General features: G+C 42.9%; 2 protein-coding genes across 2 annotated transcripts in view; both read left to right on the plus strand.

The window, feature by feature from the left end:
* Nucleotides 1-1,625: 1,625 nt before the first annotated feature.
* Nucleotides 1,626-22,379, plus strand: part of ZSCAN18 (zinc finger and SCAN domain containing 18) — a 51,083-nt gene continuing 30,329 nt past the window's right edge. Inside the window, exon 1 of the mRNA XM_026489429.4 lies at nucleotides 1,626-1,683. The gene's annotated coding sequence lies outside the window, so the exon portion shown is untranslated. The remainder of the gene's footprint in view (nucleotides 1,684-22,379) is intronic.
* ZNF329 (zinc finger protein 329) lies at nucleotides 14,432-17,052 on the plus strand. The gene is given in 3 exon segments (XM_057313903.1): nucleotides 14,432-14,448; nucleotides 14,450-16,390; nucleotides 16,857-17,052. Coding segments are annotated over 2 exon segments (1,620 nt in total). The 3' UTR covers nucleotides 16,053-16,390; nucleotides 16,857-17,052.

Consider the following 22,379-nt stretch of genomic DNA (forward strand, 5'->3'; position numbering starts at 1 on the left):
TCTTTTTAACATAGAAAAGCTGCAAAAATAATAGACTTCCGTAGATCTTTCACCAGCTTCCCCTAATGTTAACATCTTAGGTAACCATGATATACTTACCAAAACAAGGAAATTACTGGGGTGCCTGGATGACTCTAGTTGGAAGAGCATGCAACTCTTGATTTCGGGGTTGTGAGTTCGAGCCCCAAGTTGGGTGTAGAGATTACTTGTTAAAAACAACAACTAGGAAATGACCATTGGTTCAATGTTAATGACTGAAGTACAGACTTCACTGGAATTCTGTCTTTCCCCAAATGTCCATTTTTGTTCCAGGATCCCACATTGCATCTATTTGTGGTGTCTCCTTAGTCTTCTCCAATCTGTGACAATTCCTTAGTGTTTCCATGTCTTTCATGACCTTGACACTTTTGCAGAATACTGCTCATTTATTTTCTATAAAGTCACTCGGTTTGGGTTTGTCTGGTGTTTTTGATAAGATTGAGATGGTGCATTTTTGACAAGAATTCCAAAAAAGTGATGGTTCAAGTGGTGCCTGCCAGATTTCTCCACTGTCAAGGTACTGTTTTCCCCTTTATAATTAAAAAATATATTGGAGGAGATTGAGAACCATCTCCTTATCCTTTCCCAGGCTGTGCTGGAGGATCCCAGCCTAGTACCCTGGACCTCAAACCCTGCCCCAATGTTAATGCTGGATGGTGGGAGTATGAGTATTATTTTTTTTGTATATGTCCGAATTATTGGAATTATTTTATACACATACATACATAAAATTGAGAACAAGTATTTCTTTTCAAAGCATATTTTCTAATTGCTTATTACTAATTTTTATATATTTTTCTGTAATGCACTCACTGATTTTTATTAATATTCTACCTAAAATACTTAGCTGTCTTATTAATTCAAAATTGTGTAGCTTGGGGCGCCCCGGTGGCTCAGTCGGCTAAGGGGCTGCCTTCCGCTCAGGTCATGATCCCAGGGTCCTGGGATTGAGCCCCACGTTGGGCTCCCTGCTCACTGGGGAGCCTGCTTCTCCCTCTCCCTCGACCACTCTCCCTGCTTGTGTTCTCTTATTCTCGCTCAAATGAACAAATAAAATCTTTTTAAAAAATTTGTGTAGCTTGTTTCGATTAAGTAAATAATTACATTGTCAACGAATAGTGAGGTGTACTTGTCTGAATTTTAACGTATTTTTCTCAGAAATAAATAACAAATTATGGTATAGAATTATTTTAAAGTTATTTAAAGTTATAAAATATGCCATAAATAAAAATAAGGCTGTACAATAATGATGGCGTCGGGTTAAAACCATAGGAGAAAAAAATTACCGTGAGTCTATTCATGTCAATAAATAACTGGGTGAATAAATAAAAGAGGGAGCTGGGACGGCTCTACCGGAGAACTCCCTCGGTCGACGGACGAGTGCGGGGTCAGCGCTAAGTGAGGTGTGGACGCAGGGCGGGGGGAGGCGAGTCTGGAACCCCCGCCAATCCCGGCCCGGGCGGAGGAGTACAGCCTCACGCAGCCCCAGGAGCGGCGTGAGCTACGAAACACCCGTCTCCACTGTCCGCGGCAGGGGGGAACCGCGGAGCCTCCTGGGACGCACACGTCCGGGTCCCGGCGCGCGCACGCGCACCCGCCCCAAACATGGCCGCCGCCTCGCGTCTAGCCGACTCCCCGGCCGAGGTGAGTCCGGCCTCGCCCCTCGACCTCTCGGTGCCTCACTTTCCCTTGGGATGGTGATGTGTGTGTGTAGGAGGGTATGTTGGCCGGGGGAGGGGTCCGCCGAATCCTGGCGTGGCGTGTGCGGCGCGTCCACGGGCGGGTTTCACGAGGGGAGTAGGCGCGTCCGGCTCGCAGGGGCGCGGGTCGGCCCCGGGCACGGCTGCCCCAGAGACTAAGGACGCAGCCTTTACTGCGGGTGTGGACGCCTCAGCTCTTTCCTTCGTGTCATTCAGGGGTTACGCGCTCGTATCCGGCCGGTCCTTTCACAGGGACCGTTTTGCCCTGGTCTGTCGGGTGTCCTGGCGCGGCCGCTGGGGCGAACCCCGGGTCGACTGCTCTTCTGCCGGATAGTGGGTGGGTCGCCGTCGGTGGGTCTCAGTTCAAAGTGGCCGCGTTGTGCCTGTGGACTGTGCCATTTCCCACGGAGCCCCGCAGGTGTCAGATCCCTTGTTTTTTTCTCTCCACCTAATAGCTGCAAAGTCAGCTCCTGCTGTTCCCAATGAGGGCCGCGTTTTCCACCCGTTTAGTGGCCGTTTGATTTTCCGATTCCTTGGTGTAGTGATTCATTTTTTCAACGCCTCTTCCCCCAGTAGTTCATGGGGAAAGGTTTCATACATATAGAGAAGTTGAAGTACCTGTGCGACCTTATACCGACCCATTAACATCTGGTATACTTGCTTTATCCCATGTATTTTCCTCTATCTTTTCAACCATTCATTAATCTTTTGGGGGGAACATTTAAAGGAAGTTGCAGATTTTACAGAGCTCCCCCCCAAACACCTTTTTGAAATTTTTGAGGCAAAACTGACTTACAGTGAAAGGGTGAAATGTGTAGCTCTTCATTGTACCACTGGATGAGTTTTGACAAATAGAATCCAAAGCTTTATCAAAATTACCATCACCCCAGAAACGTCTGTTATTCTTTGTCAATAAAAAAATTGGGGGGGGGGCTCCTGGGTGGTTCGGTTAAGCGACCGACTTTTTTTTTTTTAAAGATTTTATTTATTTAGGGGAGAGAGAGAGAGGGAGAGAGAGAAGGAGCGGGGAGAGGGGGAAGGCTTCCCGGCTGAGCAGGGAGCCCGGTGTGGGGCTGGATCCCAGGCCCCTGGGATCATGACTTGAGTGGAAGGCAGATGCTTAACCGACTGAGCCACCAGGGCCTGGAAGCGACTGACTCTTGATTTGGGCTCAGGTCATGATCTCAGGGTCCCGAAATGGAACCCAGCATTGGGCTCTGTGCTTAGTGGGGCGTCTGCTTGATAGTCTGTCTCCCTCTGTCTCTCCCCTATGTGAGCACCTTCTCTCTCTCCAAAATAAATAAATCTTTAAAACAATTTTTGGTTTTTAGGGACTTGAGCTTGTAAAAATTTGTTTTGAATACGAAGCCTATGTTTGTTTGTTTTTTCCAGCAGAACTTTCCTCCATTCTATTGCTTCTTTCTTCCCAACCAGGATTTTATTTTGAAAAGTATCACACAGAAAAGTAGTTCAATAAACACTTGTAAAACCATCCAGATTCTCAAGTTATTAACACTTCGTCACATTAGCTTTTCTTTTCTCCCTGCCGAAAACATGTGCACATACGTTCTCTTTTTACGTTTTACACACATACCCACCTCCCAAGAGAGTAAAAGGTTTATTACCTATTCAGATTCGTGGGAGAGCAGGGCAGACTTCCCATGGTGATCCAAAAATAGCTTGAGAGATCAGGAAAAGGAGACTGGCTGGGATTTAATTGTGATTAGAGAGTGGAACTGGAGTGAGGGTGGCCTACCATTTACTGGGGCTTGCATGGTGTGAATGTCCTGCTAAAAACAACAAGAAAGCACCCAGGCTTTCTAGTTAGCTTGCCTATGTGTGGGGCAGTAGGAGAAGGGGGAGGCTTGAGAACTCATAGCAGTCGTTCATCAAAACGGAGTCACAGTTTATCACAATTGGTAGTCAGGTGGGTGACTGTTAGAACAGAGCTAAGGTTGGTGGGAAACTATTTTTATTAAAGGATGCATCACTAAAACAAAGTACACATTATTATGGATGCTGCACAGAGGTGGCAGGAACCATTTGGCTAGGGTTGGACAGCTGAGGTCTGGCACCACTGATATCAAACTTCCAGGCATCCAGCCCAAGTGATCCTTCTGCCGGGTCATGGAAACTGAGGTAAAGTCCTTCAGAGGTCAGTGCCTGGGAGTAGAATTCTACACAAGTTTGGCACATCCCTATACAACTGTTACTTCTCTTGTGAAGTTTTAAGGTATCAGAAACATTCTTGTTGGTCTAAACTAGTGGTTCTGACCCCAGCCAACTCAACGCCCCCCCCCTTTTAAGATTTATTTATTTTAGAGAGAGAGCGTGCACACATGATGGGGAGGGGCAGAGGGAGAGAGAATCTCAGGTAGACACTGCACACGGACCATGGAGCCCGAGGTGGGGCTCAGTCTCAGGACTCTGAGATCATGACCTCAGCCGAAAGCAAGAATAGGATGCTTAACCCACTGTGCCACCCAGGTGCCCCACCTCCTTATTTAAAAAAAAAAATAGCTTTATTGAGATGTAATTCACATACTATACAATTTACTGTTTAAGGTATACAATTCATTGTTTTTTAGTAATGCTCACTAGGTTGTGCATCCATCACCATATGAATTTTAAAGTATTTTCATCATACCCAAAAACAAAACCTATGCCCATTAGCAGTCACTCCTCGTCTCTTATCCCTCCAAGCTCTAGAAAATCATTAATCTACTTTTTGTCTCTATGTATTTGCCTATTCTAGACATTTCATGTAAGTGGCCATACAATATATAGTCCTTTTGGGAGGCTTCTTTGACTTAGCATAATGCTTTCAAGGGTCATCTGTGTAGTAGAATAGCATCTATCAGTACCTAGCTCACTTTTATGGATGAGAATGTTTGGTTATGTGGACATACCTCATTTTGTTTATCAGTTCATCAGTAGATGGACTTCGGAGTTTCCACTTTTTGAATATCATAAATAATGCTTCTGTAAACATTCATGTACGCTGCTGCTTTTTTTTTTTTTTTTGGTGGATGTATGTTTTCATTTCTCTTGGATCACAACCTAGGAGTGGAACAGATTATAGCCATCCTACTGGATGTGAAGTGGTATCTCAGTGTGGTATTGGTATGCATTTCCGTAAAAGTTAATGGTGTTGAGCATCTTTTCATTGTGCTTATTTGGCTGTTTATATATCTTCTTTGGAGAACTATCAATTCAGATCCTTTGCCTCTTCATTAAGTGGGTTATTGATCTTTTATTTTTTTTAAAGATTTTTAAAATTTATTTAATTGGGAGAGACCGAGGGAGAGAGAATGCACAGAGGTAGAATGAGAGAGAGAGAGAAGCAGACTCCCCGCTGAGCAGAGAGCCTAATTTAGGGCTCTATGTCAGGATCCCGAGATGATGACCTGAGCTGAAGGCAGACACTTAACCAACTGAGCCACCCAGGGTTCCTGATCTTTTATATTTTTAAAGATTTTATTTATTTGAGGGAGAGAGAGCACAAGCAGAGGGGAGATGCAGAGGGAGAAGGAGAAGCAGGTTCCCCGCTGAGCAGGGTGCGCCTGATGGTACTGCTTCCCAGGGTTCTGGGATCATGACCTGAGCTGAAGGCAGATGTTCAACCAACTGAGCCACCTGGGTCCTGGGATTGAGCCCTGAGTTGGGCTCCTTGCTCAGCAGGGAGCGTGCTTCTCCCTCTTCCTCTGCCTGCTGCTCCCCCTGCTTGTGTGCCTGTGAGCGCATGCGCACACCCGCATGCATGCTCTCTCTCCTTCTGTCAAATAAATATATAAAATCTTTAAAGGAAAAAAGGCTTATTTATACTGGATGCCTGTGCCTCATCACATATATAATTTGCAAATATTTTATCCTATTCTGTGGGGTTTTTTAAAAAGTTTTATTTATTTAGGTAATCCCTACACCCCATGTGGGGTTTTAACTAGTGATGCTGAAATTCAGAGTCACACGGTCTTCCAACTGAGCCAGCCAGGTGCCTCTCCAAGGGTTGTGTGGGTTTTTTTTGTTTTGTTTTGTTTTTTGTTTGTTTTTTACTTTTTTTCACTTTTTTAGTGAAGTTTTTTGAAGCACAAATGTTTTAATTTTGATTAGTCAGTTTTATCTTTTTTTTTTTTTTTTTGGTGACTTATGCTCTTGTGTTGTACCGTTTCCCAAAATCTATGCCTGTATTTCTTTTAAGTATTTTATGATTTCAGCCTTCATATTTAGGCCTGTGATCTCTTTTGAGTTAATTTTTGTGTAATGCTCACTCTTTGTGATCAATAGTTCAAATTCAATAAAAGGAATTTTATAGATAATATTAAATATCCATGTGACTTAAAAATCCTTCAGTCTTATGTGTGTATAAAGAATCAATAAAAGAAAAGGCAGGGGCACCTGGGTGGCTCAGTCGGTTAAGCATTTGCCCTTGGCTCAGGTCATGATCCCAGAGTCCCGGGATTGAGCCCATCGTCAGGCTCCCTGCTCAGTGGGGAGTCTGCATCTCCCTCTCCCACTGCTCCTCCCCAGCTCATGCTCGCTCTTGCTCGCTCTCTCAAATAAATAAAATCTTTTCTTTTTAAAAGAAAAGGCATTTATATAAAAATATATATTTCTATATTTAAGTACTTGGGCACGGTACTTTAGAAGACATAGGAAGCAGTTCAGTGCTGAAGGTTTGAATTAAGAAGGGACAGTAAGAATTTTCTGTCTTCAGTGAAACTGAATGAGGTGAGGTATATGTGGATGTTGCTGGAACGATGAGTGCTGGGGAAGTGGACCCAGACCAAGTGTATTAAATAGAAAAGGGAAAAAGATAGTACTTTGAAAGCAGGTTCTAAGCACTTACGCAGTAAGGCGACCTGGGCTGTTCAGATGAGCTGGCCTTTAGTCACAAGCCAAGGATCAGTCACCCGTTGTGATATGGCCTGGAACAGCATCAGGACAATTTATTACAGAAAAGAGTTCTTCAGACCTGAAGTCTCAGCCTGTGCTGGGGCAACATTCAGTGTATAAAAAAGCCTTGGAGACCACCTTCTTTGATGGAAGAAGAAGAAGAGGAAGAGAAGGACAGGCTGGGGAAAATTGGTAATACTGGAGCTTCAGACAAGCGGAATGGTGGACATCTGAGGACAGGGTCAGAAGAAGAGTGGGGGAGACACAGGGGACCCCCAAAATATGTGAATGGCATCAAGGTGAATGTTTCACAGCATAGATTTTGTATTGTACTACTAAAGTAGTACATGAATATGTAGGAAGGCAGTACTCTGAGATATTTTAGTTTATTTATTAGTTTTTTAAGTTTTACTTATTTATGTACTCTCTACACCCAGTGTGGGGCTCGAACTCAGAACCCCCAAATCAAGAGTTGCATGCTCTTCTGAGCCAGCCAGGTGCCCCCATCTGAGATGTTTTAAAAACAACCTTAACAAAATTCAGTGTGATTCCTATGTTAAATTCCCTAATATTTCTCCAAAGTCTGCCCTAATGTCTTCCTATATACTGATGATCATTTTTCTTTTAAAGATTTTATTTATATATTAGCGAGAGAGAGAGAGCATGCACATGAGAGAGAAAGAGCACAGGCAAGAGGGAGGGGTAGAGGGAGAAGCATACTCCCTGCCAATCAGGGAGCCCGATGAGGGACTCGATCCCAGGACTCTGGGATCAAGACCTTAGCCAAAAGCAGATGCTTAACCGATGGAGCCACCCAGGTGCCCCAGATCATTTGTTCTTTTTTGCAGTAATCTCACTATGGCCCTCAGGCCCTCATTGACAAAGGGTATAGTTGGAATGGCCAGTTTTTGTCACGGAGATGCAGAATAGGGAATGAGTCCATAAATTCAGGGGACTGTCCTGATTTCTTTTTAGCTTGCTTTTCCTTAATGAAGGCACCTTTACCTTAATGTCTTGTAACACATGAAGTACTATTCTGTCCTAAGGTACCCAGGTTGATACCTGCAGGGACTTTGGTACACGAGGTGGTCAAGCATCATGCGGTGGTCCTGAGCATGGTAGCAGATCTGCATCCCCAGCCCAGTCGGGCGTGACGCTAGCATTCTCTGCTGCCTCCATCTTTGTGACAACCTAACACCCATGGATTTCCAGATGCAGCCAGTGGAGGTGCTACCAAGGTCAAGAGCTCTGGTTCAGGGTGGAAGAGACTTGTCCCTTATGGGGGACACATCTATGCTGAGGATCACTGGCATCATTCTTGAAGGTGTAAATTTACTTATTATAGGTTTATTGAGATATAATTCATGATATCATATGATTCATCCAGAGTGCACAATTCAGTGGCTTTTAGTATATTCACGAAGTTGTGCAACCGTCACCACTGTAATTCCAAAATGTTTTCATAAGGCCAGCAAGAAACCCCATACACATTAGTAGTCATTCCCCCTTTCTCCCAGCTCCTAGCAACCACTAATTGATGTTCTGTCTAAATGAACTTGCCTGTTCTGGACAGTTCATATAAATGAGATCATAAAATACGTAGTCTTTTGTGTCAGAGTTCTTTCACTGAGCATAATGTTTGTAAGGTTCACCTATGTTGTCGTACCGTGTATTGGTAATTTGTTCCTTCTTGTGGCTGAAGAATATTCCATTGTTTGGATTTCTACATTTTGTTTAGCCATTCCTCGGTCGATGGACATTTATTTCAGTTTCCACTTGTTTATCATGAATAGTGCTGCTGCGAACTCTTAATTCATGTCCAAATTTGTGGACACACCTTTGCATTTTTCTTGAGTAGATATCCAGGAATAGAGTTGCTGGGTCACGTAACTATGTTTAACTTTTTTTTTTCCTTAAGATTTTATTTATTTATTTATTTATTTATTTATTTATTTATTTATTTATTTTTGAGAGAGTGGCGGGGGGGAGAGGGAGAATCCCAAGCAGACTCCGCATGGAGCCAGACGTGGGGCTTAATCCTATAACCCTGAGGTCATGATCTGAGCCGAAACCAAGAGTCGGATGCTCAACTGACTAAGCCAGCCAGGCACCCTGTTATTGTCTGTTTTTTATATTGGCCACACTCGTGGTTATGAAGTGGTATCTCACTGTGGTTTTGCTTAGTATTTCCCTGATGACAATGATGTTGATCATCTTTTCACGTGCTTATTGGCCATCTGTAAGTCTTTGGAGAAATGTCAATTCACATCCATTGCCTATTTTTAAAATTTGGGTTGTTTTGTTATTGAGTTGTAAGTTTTTTATATCTTCTATGTATAAGTCCTTTATTAGACGTATGCTTTGTAAATATTTTTTCCCATTTGATGGGTTGTCATTTCACTTTCTTAGTGGTATCTAATTCTTACTGCAATAGAGGAAATGGCTAGTATAGATTGAATGGATGTTCCCTTTGCTCCTCAAGGACCAGTGTCCATATCCCCAAGACAGTCATGATCACAGCTTTGGTAGGTGTCTTGCCAGGGCATTACTTCCAGAATATTTGTGTCTAAAAAATTTCCCCAAGTGGTAGCATGGTGTATATATGTCTGACTCATTTCTTTTAAGTACATACATGCATCCTTCCCCTACAGACCTGTACGAAGGTGCTCTCTGTGTCTTCACAGGACAACTACAGGCCACCCGGGCCCCAGTGTACCCAGAAGACCCAGTATGGGAAACATGCAGTATGGTGGCAGGGCAGCCTTAGGAGGCCTTTTCTGTAGGTGACGAAGTCACAGTGTTCAGAAGTGACATCGTGGGTCACATCACTGGTGAATGCTGTGGATGTAGCAGGCTTCTAGGGTCTTGGTCTTGGCTTCAAAGTGAACAAATCGATGTTTTCACATTAGGTGTGATATTTACTTTGATTCCTTGTGTTCCTAATTGTTAAGAATTTTCGTCAAGAGTTGGAGCTTTCCTTAAAGCACTTTCTGAAAATTTTTTAAAATTTATTCATACAGGTTAAGGGGGTCTGCTACTTGAACCTGAGAGCAGTTTGATCATGAGTCTGGGTGAGAGTTCCTCAAGTTACTTTCTTAATTTATTGAGACAGGGTGTAGGGGACTGTTTTCTACTTTCATCTGAAAATATGGGTTATTTCATCAATAGACATTCTAATGTTTTGCGGTCTTTACATTCTTAGGATAAATCCATTGTTGCCATTTTGGTAACTTTCTTGTTTCTTAGTTAAATCTCCTTTTCAGGGATGTCTGGGTAGCTCTGTTGGTTGGGTGGCTGCCTTCGGCCCAGGTTTGGATCCCAGGGTCCTGGGATCGAGTCCTGTATCTGGCTCCTTGCTCGGCGGGGAGTCTCTTTCTCCCTCTGCCTCTGCTTGCCTCTCCCCCTGCTTGTGCTCTCTCTCTTTCTCTCTCTGTCAAATAAATGAATAAAGTCTTAAAAAAAAAAAAATCCCGTTTTCATGACCAATACACTAATGTGTGCCTTCTCTTTTTTTGGGGGGGTCACTCTTGTCAAAGTACGTCTTTCAAATAACAGACTTGGTTTTATCTCCTTGGATGTTCTTTATTTTGTTCTTTAATTTCTACTGTTACCTTTATTATCACCTACCTCTGCTTCCTGTTGGCTTACTCCTTTGTTCTTTCCCTTAAGTGTTAAGTTGAATGGGACTCATTAACTTTCCGTCTTCTTTTTTTAACATAAGCATTAAAGTCCAACATTTTCTGAGGAACTGTCTTAGCTGCATCCTCATTTGCCACATGTTTTGAGATATACCATTTCTGTTGTTCAGTTTGGTTCTAGGTATTTTCAAATTTCTGTTGAGATTTCTCTTTGATCTCTGATCCTGAGAAATAGGTTTCTGTTTTCTCAATAAATAGAAGTTTGTTTTACTTAATGTTTTTCTTGTATTTGGTTTTCTTTCTGCTACTGGTTCTTATTTATTTATTTATTTTATTATGTTAGTCACCATACAGTACATACCTACTTTTCGATGTAAAGCTCCCTGATTCATTACTTGCGTATCTGCTACTGGTTCTTAACTTGACCACTTTTCTAGTTAAGAGGCTGTGGGCTGGGGTGATTGGGGTCAGTCGGTTAAGTGTCTGCCTTCGGCTTAGGTCATGATCCCAGGGTCGTGGGATTGAGCCCTGCATTGGGCTCCCTGCTCAGAGGGGAGTTTGCTTCTCCCTCTCCCTCTGATCCTCCCCTCCACTCGTGCTCTCTCTCTTTCTCGCTCACTCTCGCTCAAATAAATAAGACTCTTTAAAAAAAATAATAAGGGCTGTGTGGTCTATGTCATACTGTGGTTTGGTCTTGGTTGAACTTGTTCTTTGGCCTGGTTTATTATCAGTATTAGCAAATGTTCCATTTGCACTTAGAAAGCATTTGTTTGGCTCTAGTTGTTTCATGGCTCTTCATCCAACTGTTGGATCAGGCTAGCTAATTACATCTCTCCTGCTTATCTCTGTCAGTTTTTCTGAATTTTCATTTCTGAAAGAGGTTCATTAACACCTCCCAGTACAGTTGAGTTTGCTGATTTTGATTTACAGTCCTGGCTGGTTTGGCTGCGTTTTGAGGCATGCTGTTAATATGGACATTTTTTGCCATTGCTCTGTTGCCCTGTTGTACTTGAAGTTTATCACTGGTTGGCAAAGAACCATAAAATCTTTGGTTGGATTTGTCTGTTCCAGACTTCTGCTTTTGTGTCCTTTTGCTTTAGGTGTGTCTGCGCATACACACGCTCTAGTACACTCGACGTGGCATCTTTATCTGGCTTCTCAAGGCTATTTACATTTATTGTTATTGATGACATCCTGTTTTATACTTTCTTTTTAACCTGTTTTTTCTGTGCTTTCCCCCTTACCACCTTCTTCTGGATTACTCTGATTTTCTTTTCTTTATTCTGTCTTACTACAACAGGGTTTTTCTGCCTCAGCGCTATTGACACTTGGGGCTGGGCCGTTCTATGTTTTGGGGGACTGTCCTGTGTATTGAGAGGTGTTTAGCAGCACCCCTGGCCTCTACTCCCTAGATGCCTGTAGCATCTGCCCCCCCCCCATTCATGACAACCAAAAACGTCTTCAGACATTGTCAAATGTCCTTTGGGGAGTAACACTGACTCTGGTTGAAAACTACTGCTCTGTGGGTTTGGAAGTTTTACAGTATATTTATTCTCTTATTTCTGATTTGACTAGGTCTAATGTGAATTATGAGCAATGAAAGGATGTCAGGACACTTAATTTTGTTACGCCATTCTCATCTAAAAACCCACTGCCATTTGATATTTTAGTCCATCCTGTTGTTAACTCCCAGTCATTGTTATTGCTGTATTTTATGTGATATTGTTGCATTTTATATGTTGGATTTGATTTAAATACATGTTCACCATTTCCTTCTCTTTCCATTCCTTCTAATTTTTTTTTTCTTTTTGTGAAGAACAACTTTTTCCGATTCTTTTGGCTAGTATCCTTGGAGATGAACTCTTTTGCTTTTCTGAAGTTGTCTTTGTGTTACCCTTACTCTTGAGCAGTAGTGTATCTGAGAGTTTTTCCCTCTTAGCACTTTTAAAATAACCTTCCATTACTTTCAGGTTTCTACTTTTGCTATCAAGTGATCCGTCATGATAGTTTTTACTCCTTCACCTGTTCTGTCTTCTCTCTGTTGGTCTTTAAGACTGTCTCCTTAGGTATAGATTGATATCCATTTATGCTTGGGACTCATATTTTCTGAGTCTGAGGTGCCCCCAGGTGGAATCGCTGGATAGTAGAATGTGCCTTTTTTATGTTTTGATGCTGCTACCGTATTGTACTGCTGAGTGGACCACTTCACATGCCCACCAGCACTCTTCCATGAGATGCCTCAGCTTTATATTCTCATGCCTTGTTTTATTTTTACTCATATGAAAAGTGTACATTTTGTTTTCTTAACATTTCAGTTTGTAATTGTCTGAACGATGGTGAGAGGAGCAGATATTCATGTTATCAGAATATTTGTATTTTCTCTGAAGTGCCTTTTTGTTTCTCTTTTCCCCTTTTTTGTGCTATTCTGTAAGAATTCTTTATAGATCTTGGGCACTGTACCTTTGTTTCTCTTATATTTTATGATATTTCTTCATTTGCCACTTGCATTTTGGCTCTTATTGTGTTTTTGTTGCATGGAAATGTAAAATGTTGATATTAAATTTGTTAATCCTTATCTGTATGGTTTTTGTTTGTTGATCATGAAGGCGTCCTACATAATTCAAACTTTGATTTTGGGGGTTTTTCTCTATTTAGAGTTTTTAAGAAAAATATTTCTTTCTGAGGTAAGGATCTAATTTCATTTTGTTTAAGAGAAATGAGGAGCCAGTTGTCTTGATATCATGAAGTCAAAGGGGTAGGGAATGATTAGAGGAAGATCAATAATGGTGGAGACACTGGCAGCCACTTACAGAATGCAGTCCATTCCCCAGGTCAGAGGCAGCATCAGACATGATCTAACTCTCATAGTAACCCTGTCAGGTGGTCATTGACAGATCTAGGACTTTCAGAACTTCTGGGTTATCAAGCTTGTGCTTTGTCCCATCCCTAAGACAGAACTCTGACTATAAATCTGGGGTGAAAAGTGCTCCTTCAGCACTGTCATAAGCACATGGTGAAGTTGGGGCTTTGAAAATGTGTATTGATTGTTGATATGGGCAGTGGGTGGTAGAGACTAGCACACAGTAACCAAGATGGTGTTCCGGTGTGAGCAGTGACACCTGACCTCTGGTCTCCTACATCTCAGTTTCATTCTTTTGGTGATATTCGTCTGTCCTGTTCTTCCTGCTTGTTCTCTAGGAGGGTGAAAATGCTGTGTGGGTTTTTGAAACTGTTTTTGGCTCCATCCCTTGACTTTCACTTTACCTTCCTCTTGTACAGATGTTAATTTTTGAAAAAGTCAAAATACCCAAAATGTAAGTTGGTTCAGCCACTGTCTAAAACAGTATGGAGTTTCCTCAAAAAATTAAAAATAAAAATGCCATATGATGTAGTAATTCCACTGCTGGGTATTTACCTCCAAAAAGGAAACAAAACACTAATTGAAAAAGATATATGCCCTCCTGTTCATTGCAGCATTATTTATAACAGCCAAGATATGGAAGCAACCCAAGTGCCCATTGACAGATGAATGAATAAAGATGTGGTATGTATAGATGATGGAATATTACTCAGCCATAAAAAAGGATGAGGGTTTTTTTTTGCCATTTGTGACAACATGGATGGATCTAGAGGGTATTATGCTAAGTGGAATAAGTTAAGCAGAGAAAGACAAATACCATGTGATTACACTTACATGGGGAATCTAAAAAAACAAATGAACAAACAAAAACTAGAAACGGATCCATAAATACAGAGCACAAACTGATGGTTGCCAGAGTGAGGGGGTGGGGGATGGGTAAAATGGGTGAAGGGGATTGGGCGGTACAGGCTTGTAGTTATGAAATGAATAAGTCCTATAAGGTACCTTACAGGGAATATAGTCAGTGGTATTGTAGTAGTGTTATACAGTGATGGATGGTGGCTGCACTTGTACTGAACTTAGCATAACATATAGACTTGTCAAATCACTATGTGTTACACCTGAAACTAATGTAACATTGCGTGTCAAATATATCCCAATACAAGAAATAAGCTGGGAAAAATTAATAAAAAAATAAAAATACGATCCACACAACTGTCCTGTCATCATTTTTTATTCCTCTTCCAGGTATAGCTTTATGTACTTAAGTCTTTTTCATTGTTTACTTTTCAGCCTGAGACATGAGATTGAAAATGACAGAATGTTTCTGAGGAAGAACCATCCTGTGACGTGGAAATGGAAGGATTTACAAGAGAGGGTCCCCATCTTTCCATTCTAGGTGATAATTGGGACTGTAAGAACCGGGAGGGACATTTGAGGCAATCAGCTTTAACTCAGGAGAAGCCAGGGGCTCAGGAAGCAATTTGTGAATATTCTGGACTCGGAGAGCGTTTGAGTGCAAGCTCAGACCTTCTGCCATCTAAGAGAGTACCTACGAACAGTTTTCATATATGTGACTCAGATGTTAAAAGTTTGGATTGTGACCCAGCTTTACACAGTTGTCAGAAAAATTACGTGGCTAAGAGAAATAGTGACAGTGATGCATGTGGAAAAGCCTTCAACCATTCCATGGAAGTTTTTCAATTTGGAAGAGATCAGATGAGAGAGAAACCCTATAAATACCCTGAAAGTGTTAAATCTTTCAGTCATTTTACCCCTCTTGGTGAACAAAAAATAGCAAAAAGAGGGAAGAAACTGTATGAAGGTAAGGACTTTGGGGACATCTTTACCCTGAGTTCATCTCTTAATGAAAACAGGAGGAATCACCTTGGGGAGAAACTGTATAAATGCACTGAGTGTGGTAAATGCTTCAAACGGAACTCTTCTCTTGTTTTGCATCACCGAACTCACACTGGAGAGAAACCTTATACCTGTAATGAATGTGGAAAATCGTTTTCCAAGAACTACAACCTGATCGTGCATCAAAGAATCCATACAGGAGAGAAGCCCTACAAATGCAATAAATGCGGGAAAGCCTTCAGTGATGGGTCAGCTCTCACACAACACCAGAGAATTCACACTGGTGAAAAACCTTATGAATGTCTAGAATGTGGGAAAACCTTCAACCGAAATTCATCTCTGATTTTGCATCAAAGAACTCATACAGGAGAAAAACCATATAGATGTAATGAGTGTGGGAAACCTTTCACCGACATCTCCCATCTCACCGTGCATCTCAGAATCCACACTGGGGAGAAGCCCTATGAATGTAGCAAATGCGGAAAGGCTTTCCGGGATGGCTCATACCTTACCCAGCATGAGAGGACTCACACTGGAGAGAAGCCCTTTGAGTGTGTGGAGTGTGGGAAGTCCTTTAACCGCAACTCTCACCTCATTGTACATCAAAAAATCCACTCTGGGGAGAAACCCTACGAATGTAAAGAGTGTGGGAAAACTTTCATTGAGAGTGCTTACCTCATCCGGCACCAGAGGATTCATACTGGTGAGAAGCCCTATGGCTGTAACCAGTGTCAGAAACTTTTCAGGAACATTGCTGGCCTCATCCGGCATCAGAGGACTCATACTGGTGAGAAGCCCTATGAGTGTAATCAGTGTGGTAAAGCTTTCAGGGATAGCTCCTGTCTGACCAAGCACCAGAGAATTCACACAAAGGAGACCCCATACCAGTGTCCTGAATGTGGAAAGTCCTTCAAGCAGAACTCTCACCTGGCAGTACATCAGAGACTCCACAGCAGGGAGGGTCCCAGCCACTGTCCTCAGTGTGGAAAAACATTCAGAAGGAGCTCGTCCCTCATCCGACATCAAAGAACACACTCTGGAGAGCAACCCATGGAAACATAATGTGGGCCACATTCGTCTCCTGACTTGGTCTCAAAAAGCTGTGTGAAGGAGGAATGTCTTCAGGGGTGACTTTTCCCTGAATTCTTTAAGCTATCCAGTGAATTGATGAATGTGAGGCATTCCTTAGCCATACTACTAAATCTATACAATAAGGAACTCCTGGGGAAAACAGGATGGTAATAAGTGTAGAAAAGGCTTCAGGAATGATGCAGCCAATATCAAATGTAATAGCACACACACTGGAATAAAATCTGTGAACGTCAAGAAGATACTTCCCTGGAGATGCATCAGAGTGCTTAAACAGGAAAGAACCTGTGACTGTATTCAGTAAGTAACTGGTATGTGGAATTATTTAATAAGGAATGTCTGCCTTGTACATAAGCAAACTCTTATTAGGATCAAGTATAATCAGTGAGAAAAGCTTTTGGCAGCTCTTACTGTCACTGTCTACTCTGTATCAGTGAAGACATGTTGGTGATAGACTGCACACAATTCTCCACCCCATGGCAACCACAGAACTGTAGTTAGATTTTACTGTTTGTAGGTCTTCCTATGTTACAATCCTGTCAGATGGTGAGGATGTGTTTCAGAAGGGGCAACTGGATGAGGACATTGCTTGTGAATGAACAATGAAATCGTCCCTGTTAAGACTGAAGCTGGCTCATACTAAGATGGAAAGGGCTGCTGTTGGGAAATGTGATGCATTACTTTAGTTGTGGAAATAAAAATGTAATGAGTTCCTATGTTTCTGTTATCACCTCCCGCCATTGTTCATCTAGGACATTTCTGATTTGTTCTATGCAGTCATGCTGAACCAGAGTTGTGAAGGTTTTGTTACCATTTAAAAATGCTTATAATACGGCAGGCAACAACAACAACGATAAAAGAGGCATAAAATAGAAGACTTCCTGTTATTACAGCTGTGTAAAGGTATGTGCACATACGGATGTAGATTGGATGTTGGTCATGGAGAAATAAATGTGGTTTTCTTAGGGGCCTACAATTGTGTATGATTTCTTTTCTATTATAAGCCATACATTGTTGCTATAATAATTTGATAAGGAATAGAAAGAGGAAGCCAGAGGGAGGCAAATTTTGGGCTTCTTTCGACTTTTTTTTTTTTAAACCAAGGAGCTAGATCAGCGTCACAGGGCAACTGTAAGCACAGATGGGGAGCATCCAGGAAGAAGTGTCTTTCGAGTGAGAGCATCCCATGGCCCAGAGCATAAGAATAATTTACTTTTTTGGGACTTGGAGGTCATTGTGAGGAGAAGATGGGTCTCAGAAAATGAGGAGTAGGAGGCTACAGAGAGGTCTAGGGTGATCTGGGAACTTCCCACCTGTGGAAACAGTGACGGCCAAGTGAGAACTGCAAAGCCCTGGGAATGACTCCCTTTGATAGTCACTGGATAAAGGCTGTGAGGTAATAAATTTGTGTTGTTTTAAGCTGCTACGTTTGTGGTAACTTGTTATGGCAGCAATAGAAAACACACACAAGCATTACAGAAAATTTTCACCTGCACTTTTTCTCTCTTCTTGTGCTCTTTCCACTTGTTCCTTCCTGAGACTCCAGCAGAGCTCCTGCCAGTTTACACCTCCCTTCCCTACTGGTTAGGAACAGGAGCTCCTTGGGGCAGTATAGAAGGAAAACTCTTCACTTGCTTTGGAGATACTACACCTGGGTACAGCAGGGCTAACAGCTGAAATTGTGAGGTCAGTGGGCTGTGAGGAGTCTGGTGCATCACCCCTTAAAAGCCCTGCCTGACTCATGACCAGTATGACTAGTATTTATTTTTTTAATAGATTTTCTTTGAGAGAGATCTAGCAAGAGAGAGAGTACAAGCAGGGGGGAGAGGGAGAAGAAGGCTCTCTGCTAAGTAGAGAACCCTACATGGGGCTCAATCCCAGGACCCTGGGATCATGACCTGAGCCGAAGGCAGAAGCTTAACTGACAGGGCCACCCAGGTGCCCCCAGTATGACTTGTTTTAACCATATGTGCAGACCCAAGACCTCCTTCATCCTCCCACAGGCTAGGTTGCAGTTCTTTAATACAACAATCAGGAATTCCTGTTGGAAGGCTAAATGGCCTCCAGATCTTGCAATGTGGAGATGATCTTGGGTTATGGGGCGGGCAGTGTCATCACAGGGGTCCTTATAGGGTCAGAGTCAGAGGAAAGGTGATGATGGAACCAGAAGTTAGATCGATGCATTTGAAGATGGAGAGGTGTTATGAGGCAAGGAATTGTGGGTAGCTTCTAGAAGCTGGTAAAGGCAGGGAAACTGATTCTCCATGTACAGCCTCCAGAAGGAACCAGCCCTGCTGACACCTTGTTCACCTGGTGAAAGTAATTTTGGACTTCAGGCTTCCAGAACTGTAAGAGAATAAATGTGTATATTTTTAAGGCACAAAGCTTGTGATAACTTGTTACAGTAGCCGTAGGAAACTAACACACTTCCCTTTCTAGTTCTTGTAGACCTTTAACCTTCCCTGCTCCTGTTTGGTGAGGTATTCAGTGTGTGTTGCTTTTCCAGCAAGTTAATAAGCACAGATTAAAAACAAACAAGCCTCTGGTGGTGTTTGTCTACTTTGAGAGTAGGCATGGCTGCTCAGCCAGGTGCCCATTGGGCATACACACAGCCCTGATCGTCAGAGCTGCTCTGGACAGTTAAGTCCAGTTAAGGAACACCCTTAGTGAAAGGAAGTTTCAGAAAAGTTACGGAAAAGAGGCCCCTTACCTCTTTTTACACCTCCTGTCCCCTAGGTTGGCCGAGGGGAAGGGCACTTTTCAACATCCTAAAAGAAGTCCATAGCCTAAGAATGTGTGTGGGAGGTCAGATGTGCTAATTCAGTATGGAGGCTTGGGATGTTGAAGATGGTTACCACCATGTTTCTAGTTTCTATTAATCCACACCCGTCTTTGTATTCATTAATGTGTAACATTTCAAAGAAAAGAAAGGGGGCCTGGGTCTTAGAGAGTCAGAAAGGAGTCATCCAGGAGTTTTATGGGTGACAGGAAGGATGGAGTAATTGAGGAAGTGTGGAGCTCCTGTCTATCTGGGTCTTATCTTGGAATATGTGAGAGCAGGGTGGCCTTTTGCATGGTTAGCCATTTCTTGGAACACAGAAGGGTGGGGGAATTTCTCCAGGAGGCCAGGTCTGAAGTAAAAGTTCAGTGTTGTCTATACGTGTCTTAGTCTGTTCAGGCTGGAGACTGGGAAGTGCAAAATTAAGGCACAAGCAGATTTGGTGTCTGGTGAGAGCCTGCCTCCTTGTTCACAGATTAGTTGTCTTCTCACTATGTCCTCACATGGTGGAAAGGGTGAGAGAGTTCTCAGGGGTGTCTTATAAGGGCATTAATCCTTTTTGTGTGGGCTCCACCCTCAGATCTAATCACCTCCCAAAGGCCCCACCTCCAAATACCAGCCCAGTGAGGGTTAGGAGTTCCACATGAGTTCGGGCAAGGCACAAACATTCAGTCTCTAGCAGGTTTTCATTTCTCTTATGTAAATACCTAGGAGTGCAGTTGCTGGGTCATATGGTGTCTATCGTGAACTTTGTGCAAAACTGCAAAGTTCCTTTCCAGAGTGGTGGTACCATTTTGCTTTTCCACAGTAACAGATGAGACTTTCTGTTGATCAGCATCCTTGCCAGCCCTTGAAATGTTAATTCTATTTTTATTTTTGTCATTCTGAATTTTAACCTTAAAGCAGTACTTTTGGGGCCCATGAGTGGTGCAGTCGGTTGGGCACCCAACCCTTTGTTTCTGCTCAGGTTGTGATCTTGGGGTCCTGGGGTTAAGCCCCACATTGGGCTCCGAGCTCAGCAGGGAGTGTACTGGGGTTTCTCCCTCTCCCTCTGCCCCTCCCTGTGCTTCCTTGTGTACGTGCTCTCTCTCTTTCTCTAAAATAAATATATTTTTAAAAAAGCAATACTTCTGATGGTTGGTTATATTAGTCAGCTTAAGGTATATTATCTACATTAACAAATGGCAGCAAAAATCTTAGGGGATTGCAACCCAATGCTCTACTCCATGTTGCCTTCACTCAGTTGGAGAGCAGCCTTTCTCTTTCTGGGGAGCTGCTGGCCTCATGGTAGAGGGAAAGGAGGACAGGGGGCCTCATGCAGAAGCTCTGAAAGCTGCTCGTTAATAGCACACCTGCACTTCCACTCACCTTTCCTTGTCAGAGCAAGTCCACAACCAAGCCTGAAGTCACTGGGGCAGGATGTAGAATCCTCCCTGGGGGAGAGGCAGCACATATCTTTAACCATAATACAGGTTATCTCAGTTGTATTACTTCATCATGTATTTGGCCTGGCAATGTGTGGGGGCGGGGGTGGTGGTGGTGGTGGTGGTTTTAAGTAGGCTCTATGCTGGGGCTTGAATTCACAAACCTGAGATCAAGACCTGAGCTGAGGGGCAAGCGTGTGGCTCAATTGGTTGGGTGTCCGACTCTTGATTTCGGCTCAGGTCATGATCTTGGGGTCCTGAGATTGAGCCCTGCATCGGGCTCTGAGCTCAGCATGGAGTCTGCTTGTCCTCCCTCTGCTGTCTCTGCTGTGCTTGCTCTCTCTCTCTCAAATAAATAAATAAAATCTTAAATAAAAAAAGGAACCGAGCTGAGATCAAGAGTTGTACACTTAACCAACTGAGCCACCCAGGTACCTCATGGCCTGGCAGTGTTTTAATTGATGCCTCTGTCACCTCCGTGGCCCCTTCTCTGCTCTCCCCCTTAGTTACTCTGTTCCAGTCTCGGTGGCCTCCCTGGTATTCCTCAAATGCCAGGCATGTTATCTCAGGTTTTCTGCAATCACTGTTCACTTTGTGGGGATCCTCTTCCCCCAATACCTTTGGGATCATTTCATCACCTGCAATTCATTACTCAGACGTCACCTTTTCAGTGAGCCCTTTCCTGACTTTTCTATTTAAGAGAAACCCTCCCAACACACACTCACTCCCCCATCCTCGTTCCCTGCTTTATGTATCTCCAAAGCATTGACTGCCAACTGATTGATACATGATGCGTTGTACTTGTTTATCTCTCTTGCCGGAGTTTAAACATCTTGTTTTGGTTTCTGCTGTATCCCTGGCCCTTAGAATACTGCAGCAGATGCCTAGTAAATGTTTGTTGAACTAAGTTAGATGGTGGTGAGCCAGCACTAGTGAACAGTGGGCAGCCAAATCTTGGGTGCATACCTTTGTTGTTTTGTTTCTTGTTTTTTTTTTTTTTTTTTGAAGATTTTATTTATTATTTGACAGAGACAGCCAGCGAGAGAGGGAGCACAAGCAGAGGAAGTGCGAAGTGGGAGAGGAAGAAGCAGGCTCCAGCAGAGCAGGAGCTGAATGCAGGGATCGATCCCAGGACCCTGGGATCAGGCCCTGAGCCAAACGCAGATACTTAACGACTGAGCCACCCAGGCGCCTCATTGTTTTCTGTTTCTAAAGTAATTCTTCCTCACTGAAAAAAAAAATACTCGGGATGTACAGAAAAATATGAAATTTAAGAAATTGCATCCAGAATCTCCCTTGTTACCAGCAATCATTATTAATATTTTGGAATATGCCTTCCAATTCATTCCAATCAGCAAACATTTGGTGAGTATCTTTATTCATCAAATACTCATTATTTGGTGAGCAGTCATTATTAATATCTTGGAATATGTCTTCTAGTTCATTCAAATCAGAAAACATTTGGTGAGTATCTCAGGTGTTGGCACATTGAACCCCTGTGGAAGACAACAGACAACGTGTCCAGCCTCAAGGAGCTGTCCAGCTAGAGACCAAGATGGACATTTATTTATCAATCATGAAAACATCAACGTGAGCTGTAAGAGGAGGAGAGGTTAACTAAGGGGTAGGGGAGGAAGACTCCCTCACAGAGAGAACAGTATGTACTGACGCAGGAGGGGTTGTAGGGGCATCAGAGAGGAAGAGATGAGGGGAGCAGGCAGGATGAGGTAGGCTAGAGCCTTGTAGACCTGATTGTGTTAAGTGAAAACTCAGAATGGTGACCGAAGAAGCAGCTGATCATGGGAAAAACAAAGGAGGCAGCCAGATGAAGAAGAAATGGCTTAGGAGGGAGGAGGGAAGCCAGGGTGGGTGATATTACGAACCAAGAGAGAGCAGGATTTAGAGAGGAGAGACTCCCTCCACTTGTTAAATACCAGGCAGGGGCAACAAAGCCATTGGAATCCTGTCATGGGAAACAATTGGGGAAATTGCTTCACTGGAGAAAAGGTGGTTGTGGGGTTCAGGCTGCCTTTGCCAAATAAAAAATCCACATTTACAAGGGCAACACTTGAGACCCCAAAAGATAAACAGATCAAG

The sequence above is a fragment of the Ursus arctos genome, unplaced genomic scaffold (assembly GCF_023065955.2).
Source record: "Ursus arctos isolate Adak ecotype North America unplaced genomic scaffold, UrsArc2.0 scaffold_19, whole genome shotgun sequence".
NCBI classification, from domain to species: domain Eukaryota; kingdom Metazoa; phylum Chordata; class Mammalia; order Carnivora; family Ursidae; genus Ursus; species Ursus arctos.